Raw genomic sequence first — 15,177 nt, 5'->3', positions numbered from 1 at the left:
AAATCAGCTTTTCATTGCCATTGGTAAAGCTGTACAAGTCCTAGATAATTTGCTAACTTAAGCAAACTGAGTAAACAGAAACACTGAGACTCAACAGTGTCAGATTATTTTGCCAGTTTATTTTAAAGCAGTTTAAAACAGTACAGTTGCATCCATATATGGCACAATACAATGCCCACACATTCCGAACTTTGGAAGAACATTTTATCAATCATCTATTCACAGCTGAGACATTTCAATACAGTATAGTACCAATGATGCCGTAGAAATTTACACCTATTTTTGATTAATTGTATTATTCATAACATAAAGTAGATATTTGACCTAAGTCAGAAATATTCCTGTAAAGTGCAGAAGTAAGTGTGAGGAGTGAGGGCAGTATTCATATGGTTTTGCTGGAGAAGTGATGGAACTGATCACTTCCACAGGCCAACTGTGTCGCATGAAATTTCCTGGGACGATCAGGATCCTGCAGAGAGAATCAGGATCAATAAATGGAGCAAATCTGACACTGAAAGTAAAAATGAACACATTTGGGTTTGTCTCACATGTATCGGGTATGCACGGGTGGGAACATAGCGGATCACAAACCCGCAGCGCCTCTTCTGGGATGTGTTGGGGTCGCTGGCATGGACGAGGAATCCATCATGAATCTATCAACACAAATAAATAATTAACTCAACCTGCATCGCGCTCAAACTTCTTCATAAAACCTGCCATGATTAACAGGAAACCACTCACAGACATCTGGCCGGCTAGCAGAGGGCAAAGCACAGACTCATCAGCCTTCACCAGCTCCTCTGGGATCTCCTGATTGACTGACAGCATGTTTCCAGGGCGGATGGCTTGGTGATGGGGCAACATGCCAGCGCAGTGGCTACCTACAGGACAAAAAAAGTCCAAAATGTTTTTATAGTCTGTGGTGAGAGTCATTTTCATGAGACAGGTCTGCTTTTATTTATCTGAGGTCCAACCAGGACAGTGGCTGAAGGCATAAACTTGCAGGAGAAGAAAAAAATAGTGGCCAAGGGTACCTGGGATGACTCGAAGGGCACCGTTCTCCTCCAGCGAGTCATCAAAAGCGAGCCACACAGAGAGAACAGGCCCACCATCGATCCCCCAATACCTGCGAGCAAAACAGCTACAGTGAGACGAAACCAACACAAAGCAAAACAAAACCTTACAGCGTGTTTTCAGCGTGTGAATCTACCTCATGTCCTGATGCCAGGCCACATACGGAAGTCCATTCTCTCCTCCGCTCCCATCAGCTTTGGTTTGTGCATCATTCTCCTCGATGTCCGGTTTGAGCGCCGGGTATTTACAGATGAAGCGGGAGTCCAGCAGGATGACGTCAGGGCCCAGGATGGCCTTGACCACTCGCAAGATTTGAGGGTGTTTGGTCAGGTTGCTTACCCATGGGTACTGAAGGTGAACATTGTGGAGGCTGTACTGGGTGTACGCTTCACCTGGAAACATGCAAACATATAATATAAACCCATTCACAGGCAAATGATCCTGTTACATTAAGTTTTATGTGGAACTAAAAGCAAGACAGACACTAAATGGTGAGTGAGGATTAATTTTGAGGATTACAACAACACACAGACACACAACCACTTTCCTGATAACCAAATGGGATCTAATTAGTTATCATTTTCAATTACTTCTGCTTGCTCTCCCTTTTTTACTGACTAACTCGTGTCCCTTTTCATCCCTCCCCTCCTCATCCTCCTTCCTCTTCCAGCGGCACTAACCAAATTCCCTCTCCAGCTCAGAAAAGGCGTTCCTGGCCTCCCTCAGCTGCATCTCATCCAACACAGGCAGCGCTGAGAGGAAGCCCTGCTGGTTGTAGATCTCTTGCAGTTCATCCATGGGTGTAATCATCTCCATTAGACTGCTTCTCTGCTGATGCCTCGGGCCGTCTGCTTGTAAAATTTATAAGGTACGAACTGTTTGTGGTGGAGGTCAGGGGGAAGAACAGAGAGAAAGCGACGTTTAAACATATTCTAAGACTGTGTTTTCCACCTAGTTGAATTTTAGTTGTTTATGCAGACATAAAAAGAAGGTGTGCCCTGCCCAGCTCACCTGATGGGGAAAACATCTAACCACATTTAGGTGGGTCGTGTTCCACCTGCCCTATAAGACCAATATAACCCTGGCGACTACACCTCAGTGCCTGTGTGAACCATTCTACTGTCTATGTTTGAGTCTCTTTGTTAAGGTATGAGATCTGTTGACACACAGGTCAGGGAGAGAGCAGCTCACTCATTATAGTGGACAAAGAGTGAAAACTGTCCTTCGGCCTCCATGACCCTGTGAGCCATATACACACACTCCACCCACAGTGATGCAAAAGTGACGTAAAGCCTTTTATATATATATATATATATATATTATACTACTATTCAGTAAAAAAAAAATGTAGTATTGTGTTGTCTCCATACCTGTCCGCTGTTCAGCCTTCTTCTCTCTCTGTGAGTCTGGGCTCTGGATACTGTCGAGCTCTTCTGTGGCAGAGGTTATATACTGCACAGAGCACCTTCTGGAAACTCCTCTTCCTTTGTCCGCACCTCACAGTTCCCTAGAATCATGTCACATGTGATTTAACGTTTCGAAGGAAGATAACTGAGAGGGAAAACCCGTGACACAGTGATGCAGTCTGACATGCATTGTTGTGCGGTCCAGGTGTGGTGTGGCATTTTAGGATATTTAGCAACTAATGTAACATGACACCTTTTTCAGAGGCTATGTTTTATCTCTACTGACATGACTAACATCATGTTTCACCACCAGGAAACAGATACTCAAATATTTATAGACATGAGGGCTGTTTTTTTTGTCATTTTGACAGTGGCCCACACTGATGTGACAGAAACATTCTTATCTGACAGGAACTCATTTTCACTCAGCATTCCAAGTCATCGCAACCTCATATTCAACTTTTCTGTTCCTTGCCAGGAATTAGTGGAGGAACGATGATGGATGTGTAGGTGTGTGAACGGGGGCAAGGTGAAGAATGATTAACAGGAGAGAAAATCCTTTCACATGACATTTTGGCCAACAAGTAAATATGATGATGGGTTATTTTCATTTCAAGTATTCAAAGATTTTTGGTTTATGTGAGTGATTGTGTAGATGTGACACCACATTATGTTGAAAATCAGGCATTTTTGATGCCATTCTGCATAAATGGTATAAAAAGTAAATAAAAGGTTAGTCACAAAAAAGCAGATTTGGAAGGAGAACTGAACCTTACATTTTATTCAATTAAAAAAAAGGCCTTCCAGTATTTCCTTTGGATCCTCTTACTGACTTATCTAAAACAACCCAACCACAATATCTCAAAACACATATTAATGGAAAACAACAAAATAATGAAAATGCAGCAACTCTTTTTTAAAACTTGAGCATCACAATATTTTTGCCCCAGAATGAATTAAAAACAAAAAAATGTAGAAATGAGAAAAACTATAAAACACCACCTGCTCTCCCAACACGTGTGGATGAGCAAAAACGAAAAACACATAAACCTCTCATTCCCTTCCCAGTAATCATTTTCATGCAATCACTTATTATCTCTGTCTACTTATTGACCAGTTCCTTTTATTTTGTTTTGTAGATGTGAAAGGGGAAGATACTTCACAGTGTGCGCACAAGTTGCCAGTTTCTTTTTGAGAAAACTGTGGGAGCCAGGTTTGAGGAAACCGCAGAAGAATCGGCAGTATCCATATTTTAACTTCCTTCACAGTGACCAGAAACCAGTGGGTGTGCATTAGTCCTTGAAAAATAATTCACAGAAGAAACCCCCCAGATAACCTTTTGGTCCCTTCTTTATTGTGTGATGATATGTGTCAGTGTGCCAGCTCAGATGTGGACCAGTGACCAAGAAGCAGGAGGAAACATCAACTCGGCAGCACCCTCCAGAGTCATCGTCCGCGCCTTGACAGCTGGTCGGGTGGGGGACACCAACTGGAATACAACTTCCTTGTCTGACTTTCTGATGTCATTGCAAACACACTTTCTTGAGAATTATCATGCAGTCGGCTGTTTTAATGAGCCAAGACACTCTGGGAAGAAATTACTTAGAAGTAATTAAACAATCATCATTAACAAGCTGTCAGCTGTGGGTAACCTCCTCCGCCACATAGACGGTGAGGCAGGTAAAAAAAAACACCAGCAGACTTAGCACGCTTTATTTGTCTTATTATTTTCAGTACTCATAGTTGTTAATGTATGATAATAAGAGTAAGCAAACGACAAACTTTAGAGAAAGAGATATATTAGAAAGAGCTATATTAGATATATTAAATATGTATAGATACAAAATGTGGTGACTGTTTCTGTAAAGCAACACACAGAAAAACAATGCAGACTATAATCTTTATGTGTAACCTTTCTTTATGAAGAAGGGCAACAAGCAGAACCCTGAAAGAGCAAACGGTGCATTTTGCTCAGATAAAAGTGCTGTTTGTGAGTGTGACAGAGTGCTAAAATTGTCCAATTTCACCTGTGGTGTGAATTCCATGGAGCATCTGTGTAATGATGCTATATTGCTTCATGTTAAACTCATACATTATTTAAAACCTCATGTTATTGTGTGCTTGTGCTTGTTTTTGTTTTCCCTCCTCAGTCTGACTCTTTGTCCCTGTTTGGGTGCTTGGGGCAGAGTGGGTGGTGCTGACTCCTTTTCTCTGCACTTTGTGTCCTCTTGTCTCCTCCTAGTGGCTGCTGCTCATTATTGCAGCGGTGGATGAGCACGGGGTCCTTGTTGGGAGGCGTTTTCTTCAACAGCAGCCGCTGCAGCATCTGCTTGTCAGACCGCTCCCGTCGGAAGTCATCCTCATACACCTTGAGCTGCCGCAGACAGTAAAATCAGGGATGAAAGTGTTACATTTCAGCGACAAACACATGGTTAACAAATTCACAGAGCAGCTCACAGTGGAGTCGCCTCCACATTTTGTCAGAAAGGCCTTTGTTTTAGCTTCACTTTAGACCACAACTACAGTATGTTTAAACTGCAACTGCACTACCTACACACTTCATATTTAACTCATACTTTCCACCAATCGAACAAGGCACTGAAGTGTCTAGTTTGACATGATTAACAAGGTCTAAGTGTGAATGCATGCTTGTACAGACAATTAAAACACTACCTGCTCTTGCAGTAGTGCCACCTGTTGGCGCATCTCCTCCCTCTTCTTCTTCAGCCTGCGGTTCTCCTGCAGCGTGTGCTTGTGGTCGTTGTGCTCTGTCTCATATTCTGCTTCGTAAATCTGGGTCTGCTCACAGAAGACATCAGTATGGCGGTGAGCCAATATCAGAGCCCTATCTTGTGACATGCAGATACTTCTCATTGCACGGTGAGCACGTTTTTCAGAACAGCACAGAGCCGCCACTTGGTGGCGCAGTTCACCACCTAATTCAGATTTAAGCATTAAGCAAATCTTCCCCTGGCAACAGTGAGTTGACATCCGTGCTGTTCTCATCACGTCTGAAATTGGAACATTTTTTGATGCTGTGCTGAGGAGAGAAGCCCACCTGACATCTCAGCGCCTCCAGCTGCTCCTTTAGATCCTGCACTTCTTGCTGGGGGTCTCCCAGTGCTCCCGGCAGGGCACTGCTGCTCTGGCTTTTTCCCTGCCGCCCTGCCTCTGGGCAGGAAGAAGCTGGGAAAAAGGAGGATGAGGGGTTGTACCCAGAGACGTGACTGGGTGACAGGTTGGGACGTCCGGGATGATTAGTGGCGGGGCATGGCACGGGACTGTGTGTCACAGCACTGAAGCTGCCCTTTAGTAAAGACATAAGACAAACTGATGAGCGATACTGACCATCAGAGAATACCGACAGAGATGAAAGAACACAACCCCTGTAGCCCAGAAAGCTGATAATAATAATGATAAAAGAGAATACAATCATTGGCAAACAACATGTGTTTACTGACAACAGTTTTAGTCCATGCAGTAACATCCTTTATCCAATCATGTGATCACAAAGTGGTGAACCTCGCTCCATCCTCGCCTGTGAACCACTGAGCCTTTCCAGGATGCTCCTTTCATACCCAATCATGACACTATCACCTGTTACCAATCAACCTGTTTACCTGTGGAATGATCCAAACAGGTGTTTTTGGAACATTTCACAACTTTCCCAGTATGTTGTTGCTCCTGTCCCGACTTGTTTGAAATATTTTGTTGCATCAAATTTAGAATAAACAGAGATTTAAAACTCAATGAAGCTGATGAGATAAAACAGTAAATATATTGTCGTTGCAGTGTTTTCAGTTGAGCACAAACAGGATTAGTAACTAATCAGGTGTACAGGCAGGTGACAGGCTTAATACCTGTTTGGCAGGTGTGCAGTCTTTGTCTGGGTGGTGCATCCTGCTCTCCAGCAGTCGTATGTATTCTTGCAGCTCCTGGTTCTTCTTCAGCTCCTGCATCAGCGCCTGCTCGTAGTACTCCTTTGCACTCTGCAACCCCAAAAAGAGCAGTTAACCTCAGACATGTAAACCACATCCATCACCCACCTGCTAACCCCAACCCACAGTTTAGGAATCCCCCCACACACTGTATCCATGTCCACATTTCAGCGCTCATACCAGAGCAGTGAACTTTATGCACGCGCTCTCGGTCGTGTGTGAACATTTACAGGCCGAAGCTTTGTTGTGAGTTTACCTGTTGGTGCTCGACTTTGAGCAGCAGCCTGCCGTTGAGCTGTTTGATGGCAGTGTTCTCCAGCTCCAAAGCCTCCATTCTGTGCTGCAGACTGAACGTGGCGCTGCGGTACACCTGGTCCCAGTCCTCATTCAGCTTCATCAGCTGTAACACACCATCGTCACTGTCACATAATCATTAGCCCCTATCCTGTACCGCGCCCATCAATAGCATCACGCATGCCATCACTGCCGCCGCCTTCCTCAGTCTGTCCCCACAACAACACGAGCACCCGGAAGTGATTTTAGGTCAGTGTGGTAAGACTCCTCACTCTTCACTCTCTACTTGTGCGCTCTCTAAATACATAACAGTTTACAGCAGTTGAGGGAATCATTTTCCCACGTCTCTTTGTCTTTTTATTGAGCAGCACCTAATTAAAATCAAGAAGTGAGGGATGTATAATTGTGAAAAATGCAACTTTAATGATGATTCCTCACAGCTTAGCAGCAGTTTTCACACAACGCCCACAGTCCTCCTCTGGTTTTCAGAGAGAACTAAATGTAATTGCCAACATCAGCAATACAAACGCGGCCCTGTGGAGAATCTGCACCAGTTGTACCTCTTTGTTGACTCTGCGGAGCTCGGTGTTCTTGTTGAGCAGCAGCAGTTTCTCCTGGTCGGTGGAGGTGACGGTCATGCTCTCAGTGATCAGCGTGACCTGCTCCTCCGTGGACAGCAGCCGGTCGCCCACGGGACTCACATCCTCTGTCCTGCACACACACCGACGCGCAAATACAGTATAGACGGAGAACATGTGCCAGAAATAAAGTCATGATGAAGAACATTAGCCGAGGATTTCCATTTATAAGCAAATACATGTGCACACAAAAGAACGTCAGAGTACTTTTGAACACCCACTCGCACAGAGTGCACTTACAGAGAACTGAATCGGGGCTATTATGCACACCCACGCACACACATGCATGCACAGTCACATTATGCACTCAAGACACTCAGACACACACAGACACACACAGCGCGGTGCACACTGTATCTCTGCATCCATTCCAAGGCAATCAAAATCTCTGTTTACTATCAAATGTGTTTGCATATTGATAGCCTCTGGAAACAATGTGGGTGATGATCCCTGGAAAATGTTGATTTCTATTGAGCCACTTGGAGAGAAATATTTGCAAAGATTAATTAGCCAAACTAGCTCTCTTTGCAGCAGCTCTGCTGTGCGGTCTTGTCTAAAAGGAGTAGCTGACAGGCAGGCAGCAGAGATCTAAAGCCCAGGGGGAATCTGCTCAGGGAAGAACACACAACTCGGCATGTAGCCCCCAGGGCTTCTTCACACAAACACACTGTAGAACCACTGCAACCTGAGAGAGCTGGGTACTATGAAGAATCACAATCTGCGATCACCTCTCAACCCCCTGAAGGCTGAACACCCCCGCAAACACATGCTTTCATCCACTTACGCACGGTGTCCTGCTATGTGAAAACCAGTATTACACAATTTTAGAGTGCCGTATCGTCGGGTCAAGGCAGTGCAAATAGGAAGATGCGGGTTTATTTTAATGCCAAAATGATGTACAAAAAGTTCCTCTTTCGTTACATATTCCTGACAAATCTTTTTAAAAGTCAGGATTAGCTGTTCACAACATATAGTCCCTGGGGGGATCATGAGAATATGAAAATATGGAATACCTTGTTCTCTCAAGCTTAAAGGAAAAGTTTTTAGGAAACATGCTGATTTGCATATTTAAATGAGAAGCTTGATTCCACCCTCTTGCCTGTGTGTTCAATGTAAGGCTACAGCCAGCAGCGGGTTGGCTTAGCTTAGCATGCCAGGAAATAGGGGGAAACAGCTCAAACGACTGGCTCAAACAAAAACCAACCAACAAACACACAAAACCCCCCAACAAGTCGTGGTTTTACAGGGGATTATGTGTGGGACTACCGGGGGTTTTTGCTGACTGCCTGGCAACCTTACAGCGACAACCCCCCGAAAAAATCGCAAAATCCACTTGGATTTTTGAAGTTTTAACAATTACTATCCAAAGCGTCAGTTAGTCAGAGGTGCTGATGGCGGTGGATTTTGGTACCTAACGGTTTCCCCTTGTTTCCAGTCTTCATACTCGGCTAACTGGCTGCTGCCTGTAGCTTCACATCTTTTATGTACAGGCATGAGTGCAGTATCAGTCTTACCATCTAACTCGCGGCAAGAAAGGGAATTAACACACTCGCTAAAATGTTGAACTATTTCTTTAAGAAAGCTTCTCAAAGTCTCTGAATAACTGTATTGTTATTGAGCTCGAAACAAGGGCATTTTCTTTATTTCCTGAAGAGGTGACATTTTCAGAAAAGATGCCGTGCTGAGGCCTAAGGTCACGTTGCCCACAAAATGCATTACTATGTGTATGAAACTCACATGGCCTCATCAGATAATCCAAAAGGGCTATTACATGAAAGGACAGAGTCAAAATATTTGTCTGAATCTACGCTCTGCACCATCTGTCATTCCTCTGGGTTCAACAAGGCAGGACTGAGCTTCAGTGAAGGCAGTTTGTGGCCACTAATGAGTGAATCATCCACACAGAACCAACAGCTCTGCAGTTTGGGAAGTGTAGGATGAAGGCAGAAGCTGAAACGGATGAAATTAAGTCTAATTTTAGTGGCCAGTATGAGCACAAAATGCTTCCATACCCATGTCCAATACCCTGTCTTGGCAAGTCAGCACTGTGTATTCAGCCATCCTGTTGGGACCACACCATGCTCCACATCTCCCCCCGATCCAGAGCCTTTTCTCTTTCCGCTTTTCTGACAGCCGATACACACTGCGTGACCCACTTTCACAAAGTTTTCAATCCGTCTTGGAAGGACACCAAAATGCCACTGCTTCCCGCAGCAATATGGTAATTCACTGCCATGGCATATGATGAAGAGGGAGATAATATCTTTCCTTCTTGCTGGTGGCAACCCTGACAAATATCACTCTAGATTTGTCTCTGTGTGCAAACGGTCGATGGCCACAGTCAGATCCCCTTACAGAGAAGTGTGGACTTTCAACACGGTTACTTTTCAGGCAGACTAATCATTTCTGTAGGTGGTGCACGTCATTTACCAAGTGTGCCTGCATTAAGAAGCATGACTATTCGTCACTCGTATATAAAGGAAGTGATCTTACACTAAAGCTATTTCAGGTTGATGGCTTGATATTATGTAACAGAAATAATTTTACTCGCATTTTTGTAACAACATGACGGGGTCTCAGTGTTGTGAAATAATGATCTGAAGCCTACATCTCTATGACCTCACGGGAAACTCCGTAATCTCTCTTTGCTGCTCTGATCATTGAAGTGAAATTCTTCATTGAACCGTCTGGGCGTCTCTGACACGGTGATAAGAAATGAAGAAACAGAATTCATATATACTGTAGGTTTCAACCAGTTGCCACAGTCAAAATGAAACCTTCCAATCGGTCACATCGGCCGGATTAGTCTCAAACTGTACATTTCAGGAAGCTTGGTCAAACATGGGGTAGACACAACTACAAGAATCACTGTATCACAGTATAATACAACAATAACAATTAATACTACCTTATTACTTGACGTTTAACATGTGTTGATATAATTGGTGAACTTTCATATTGTAATTTTTTATATCCTACTATTATGTATTCCTGTTTTGTGTCCACCTCTGTTTGTGGCGATGTGGAACATGCTGTACGTACCATAATTCCTGATCTGATTTTTGTTCCTGCTGGTTCTCAGGGAGGCTGCTGTCATTCTTCGGTGACGTATCTTTCTGCGTTCCTGCTGCTGCTGATGGCAATGATGAGCAAGATGACAAAGAGAGCACATCCCCGTCCATGATAGATCAAATCTTCATAAAGTCTGAAAGAAAATTAAAACGCAGGCCGACGTTTCTCTTCCTAAAGGCTCCGCCAAGCATGTGGTGGAAAGTAAATAGTGTCGTCAGTATTGATACGTAGCAAAAGAGGAAGTAGCCGGGACCAAGAGCCACATGATGCTAACTTATGAGAATAGGAAGTGACACTGGCAACCGTTTTATGCAGCTTTATGTTGAAGAGGGTCAGCCCCACTGCGGTGAACAGTTTTAGACCTTACGCAGTCTGACTGTACAGTACTCAGAATGTTTACTGAATTGACATGTTGTTTTGGTTTGACATCATCTGGAAAATCTACGAAACCCCATTCAGTATGTTTGAGTGCATGCAAGTCCCCATCATGCAAATAATGAAATTTTAGGGTGAAGACTTTGGTTAAGGTTTGGGTAAGGGTAGGCAAATTGTGGTTATGGTTAGGGTAAGGGTAAGGGTAAGTCTCTAAGAAATGAATGTAAGTCTGTGTAATGTCCCCAAAATGACAGAAACATGACTCTGTGTGTGTGTGTGTGTGTGTTGTTAGACTGTTACCTGTTAGCTGAGCTGTTATCTTATGTTTTTTAAATGAGCCATTCACGAAAGAGCGGGAGAGTGGAATAGATATGCATAATTTTTGCATGATTATATATTGCAGGACATGTAATTGATAATAATGGTTCCGCATACATTTATTCCTGACAAATAATGATAGGGTCAGGCTGATTGCATTCACCAGTCTGCTCATTACTGGGATCGAGGGAAGTGGGCTGCAGCAGGTTAATTGGGAAATCACATGTTCATCCGGGGAAAAATCGAGGAAATTAAAGGATTTTTGTTAATTATGTTCTCTTAGTCAGGCTAAGCTGTCTTTTATTAACGCTAAGAAAATTAATTTGCTGACCTTGTTTGCTACACGTTCTCCTCCCCCAACGTCCACGAGATTCGAGGCCACTTGTGGTAAAGGATTTGCCTGCCACATGGCAGAAAGAAGAGCTGCAGATCGGTGGCTCAGATGTAAACATCCTGCTCTCTCTCATAGTTTATGTTCAGGGTTCAAGGGTAAATAGGAACAAATCTGCTGCACCTTTATCAGCGAAACCCGTCAGCGTCACTGCACTATGTCTTTTTCAACGGGAACCTGCGGGCAGTATTCTGTCGAGTCAAGCCAATTTTATTTATATAGCCTGATATCGCAGATCACAGTGTGCCTCAGGGGGCTTTACAATCTGTACAGAATACATATTTAATAAGATAAGAACAGAAAGAGATTTTTTAAAAGGTGGTTGGTGCACAAAAATGGAGTTAGCTGTTTACATGCGACACAATTACATTGAAGAAGACGGCCTGGGAGATGAGATAAAAACATTTCTCAGGATGAATTTTAGGCTTGTATTTTTGTATTTATTCAGTGAAACTTTGCAAATTCACCTGTAAAAGTATATAAAAGTACACACACTGTAATGATATAATTCATGTTTTTTTGTTTTATATATGTGTATATGTTAATGGAAGAAGTGTTGTTTTGATGTTTCATGTGTCTTGTAATCCCAGGTGGGATGGGTGAAAGGTTTGCCATGACAAAAGTCTCCAGCTATGCTAGTGGCTTTGTAAGGTTGTGCTTAGGCACAGCAGTGCTGTTAGCTGAATGCTTACATCAGCATATAAACATGCCCTGAGTGACATTGCTAACATACCAGTGTTTAGCAGGTATGATGCTAGCCACATTTAGCGTCTTAATTGAGTGTGTTAGTGTACTAATGCTAAATAGCTCTTAACAAAAGTACATCTGAGCCAAAGCACAACTGCGTTGAGCATTTTAACCTTTAAATGAAACAAATGAATTGTTTCCATTAAATTACTGCCCCTGGTTCCTCAGTACAGACAACAACAGTAAATGACTGCAGACAGCTTTTACACCGGTGGAAAAGATTTAGAGTGTTGTTATCTGCTGTGCTGTCCAGAGGACTGAGTCAAACTCACTGTCATTTTACCATCTGATGCACCAGCATGAGATAAAAGCAGGAGAGGCAACAAAATGTGTCAGAGCAGTCCAATAGGTCCGACTGGGTCCAGTGATTCCATTCACATGCCTGTGCCATCTATCATGGACGCCAGTCAGAGTATTGCTGTGCCAAGCAGAGGCTTTGCTGGGAGGCCCAACGAGGGAGTAGTGATGCAGTGCCTTTATTGACCCAAGCCTCTGTCAAAGCCAAGGACAAATGGGCCGCTGCTCCACGAGGGGATTGATTTTCAGTCTAAGAGGAGATCGTGGAGAGGAATAGAGAGTGTCCCATGGAGTGAGGACGACTGAGAGGTGGATAGTTCTCCTGGGTTACTGTCGCTCCTGTACGTGCCTGATCTGAGTTTTTCAGCAGCAGCTAAACGGAGAAAGTCTAGGTTTTTGAACGGGACTGCGACCGAATTATGCTCTGAAGCGCTTGGTCTCGCTGCAGATCCACAGTTGCTACCTGTTAAGTCTCCAGCTGCAATAGTTTGACCAATTCATCCAGGGTCAATAATTGAATTTGACCAACTGTTCCAGGTTCAGGGTCGCAGTGCGTTTTCTCAGTATGCCTCAACTACGATCTAACAAGTACTTGTGTGTGTGTGTGTGTGTGTGTTGGTTTGTGTGTGTGTGTGCCTCAGTTGCTGTTTGCTTGTTTGTTGAGTGTGCAAGTGAAAGCGTAGGCTCTGGAGAATCTCTGTCTAAACTCAACAATGCATTAACTTGTCGTCTCCTGGTTCACCGCAAATGGAAGTGACACACAGGGCAGTATGCATGCAAGTTTGCATTCGCTCACAACCACATGCATACACACAAACACAATCTCCAAGTACTTACAGGAGCTTAATGCATGCACTACTACTCTTATCGGACCTGTGCAGTGGGATTGCTTATCTTTGACTGCTCTGACTAGCAAATCAAGTAAATACTGAGAGTGAATTCCTTATAGATCCACAGGGAGAAATTCTATGTATTAAAAAATATTCCTAAACATGGGACACTGTCACACTGATTATACTTGGAACATATAAAACATGTTCTTGTTTGCGTGCATCACGTAAGAATGCAAGACGTGGTGAGAAAGAGGAATAATGTGTTAGCATGCAGACCGGTAATGTCAATAATATAAAAGACTCTTTAATTAAGCATCTGATGGCATGCACAACCTTCCCCTTAGGTTGGTAATATTAGCACGAAAGAAGCTGTTTAAAAGCATGAAGCGAACTCGTGCTGCTTCCAGCTTTGAAATTCTTTTGAGTGAGGTCAGGGTGGCTCAGCTGCATGCAGCATTTCATCAGAACTGTTCTGCACCGGGTGGCATAAACAGGAGGAAAGCAAACAGGGAATCTATTAAACGGCCAGTGTCTTTGGAAAATAAAAGCTTTGTACTGATAAAGAAAACAGCACTTCTAAATTGATATTGATCACCTGTAATGATGCACCACTCTTCTGTGTAACATTTCTAAAGGCACTGCCCCACAACAACACAATTCCAGACTTTTGCAGATTTGCAGGCATGAAAAAGATTGCTGCAGAGTTCGAGACAAAGGAGGCCATGAAACGTCTTGTCTGTTGGAGATAAAGCTTGAAGTGTCGACAGGCAGGCAGGCAGGCAGGTACAACGGCTGACAGGGAGGGATCAGCTATTGTGTTGTGTACTATTCAGAACAATGAAGGTTGAATTTAGAAATCTGCTAACTTCAGAGCTCTCAAACCGATCAAGCCGCTCCAGTTTTCTTGCACAAAAAAAGACACATTAAGAGCACAACAGCTTTAAAGGGGAACTTGATTTGACACATCAGGAGTATTTGCTGCTCTTGGGGAGTACCACTGCATATGTGAAAAACGTTGAATGAAGGGAGGGAGCTATGCAAAATCTCATAAACCATCTCAAGTGATGTCACATGAGTCAGCTTCAGAGACTGAGGACTACAAGAGCTAGAAAGAAGAGAGCTGAGCTGACCTCCGCAGCCCACTCCTCATCCCTGCATGGGGCTAGCGGCTCATGGCTACATTAGCTGCTACTAGCACAGCACGACCACATTTGCGACTGAACTGCTGGCAGTTGGGTTGCATTGTGGGTAATGTAGGTGCCAGGTTTTGACAAAAAGAACACAAGTCAATCGCATACAGCATCCTGCTGCTTTGAATATTTACTTGAGCATAAAACATGTATTAATCCTCAGATAAAAATAGTCCCAAACAAATGCACGATTACCTCTTGATTGATTAACATGTGCTAAAAACTACAGTGCCCTGCTGTTTCAGAAAATGACTTGACCCTCTCCTTTGTGTCACTCTCCAGTAGGAACCAATGGGCCAGGGGAAGGGAGTCGCGACGGGGTGGGGAAGTTGGAAAAAACGAGAAGTGGAAAAATGAACTGTTGCTTTTGGTCTTTCATGTAATTTCTTGACAGTAATGAATAATTAGAATAATGGCATCTTTATCCTGTGAGCAGTCGAGTTGTGCTTCTGTTTTCTAAGGAGGAATTTCCAACTCTACACTCAGAGTCCCTTCTAATTGCATCTGGAAAGCCCTGTGTTGCGGACAGGAAGGCAGATTGAGTTCAGCTAATTTTAATGTGAAGCTATTAATTAGGCCAGTTAATCACAACTGCTCACTATTC

At 43.5% G+C, this 15,177-nt stretch overlaps 2 protein-coding genes across 2 annotated transcripts; both read right to left on the bottom strand.

The window, feature by feature from the left end:
* Positions 1–105: 105 nt before the first annotated feature.
* On the bottom strand, positions 106–2,580 carry zgc:174917 (uncharacterized protein LOC565650 homolog). The gene is made up of 7 exons (XM_041944589.1): positions 2,445–2,580; positions 1,755–1,949; positions 1,211–1,466; positions 1,035–1,126; positions 742–881; positions 549–653; positions 106–469 (listed from the first exon to the last, which is right to left on the bottom strand). The coding sequence occupies exons 2-7, from the start codon at positions 1,888–1,890 to the stop codon at positions 383–385; spliced, it is 816 nt and encodes a 271-aa protein (XP_041800523.1). The 5' UTR covers positions 1,891–1,949; positions 2,445–2,580; the 3' UTR covers positions 106–382.
* A 1,599-nt stretch (positions 2,581–4,179) lies between these two features.
* Positions 4,180–10,637, bottom strand: si:ch211-153b23.7. Its single transcript, XM_041944073.1, has 7 exons — positions 10,393–10,637; positions 7,273–7,423; positions 6,675–6,818; positions 6,341–6,469; positions 5,539–5,787; positions 5,154–5,279; positions 4,180–4,854 (listed from the first exon to the last, which is right to left on the bottom strand). Exons 1-7 carry the CDS (start codon positions 10,530–10,532, stop codon positions 4,627–4,629), a joined length of 1,167 nt encoding a protein of 388 aa, XP_041800007.1. The 5' UTR covers positions 10,533–10,637; the 3' UTR covers positions 4,180–4,626.
* Between the last annotated feature and the right edge of the window lie 4,540 nt (positions 10,638–15,177).

Source organism: Chelmon rostratus, chromosome 9 (assembly GCF_017976325.1).
Source record: "Chelmon rostratus isolate fCheRos1 chromosome 9, fCheRos1.pri, whole genome shotgun sequence".
Taxonomy (NCBI): Eukaryota; Metazoa; Chordata; class Actinopteri; order Chaetodontiformes; family Chaetodontidae; genus Chelmon; species Chelmon rostratus.
The sequence above is the reverse complement of the archived record's forward strand: the minus strand, read 5'-3'. Positions and strand labels throughout refer to the sequence as shown.

Bases quoted from the DNA above. Each gene is read 5' to 3' on its own strand.
- zgc:174917 (XM_041944589.1), bottom strand. From the start codon at position 1,890: ATGGAGATGATTACACCCATGGATGAACTGCAAGAGATCTACAACCAG. The intron at 882-1,034 runs GTACCCTTGGCC...TTTGTCCTGTAG, and splicing joins TGCCCTTCGAGTCATCCCAG to GTAGCCACTGCGCTGGCATG. The intron at 654-741 runs GTGAGTGGTTTC...TTGTGTTGATAG, and splicing joins TGCTAGCCGGCCAGATGTCT to ATTCATGATGGATTCCTCGT.
- si:ch211-153b23.7 (XM_041944073.1), bottom strand. From the start codon at position 10,532: ATGGACGGGGATGTGCTCTCTTTGTCATCTTGCTCATCATTGCCATCA. The intron at 7,424-10,392 runs GTACGTACAGCA...GTGTGTGTGCAG, and splicing joins AAATCAGATCAGGAATTATG to GACAGAGGATGTGAGTCCCG. The intron at 5,788-6,340 runs GTATTAAGCCTG...TCTTTACTAAAG, and splicing joins ACTGCACACCTGCCAAACAG to GGCAGCTTCAGTGCTGTGAC.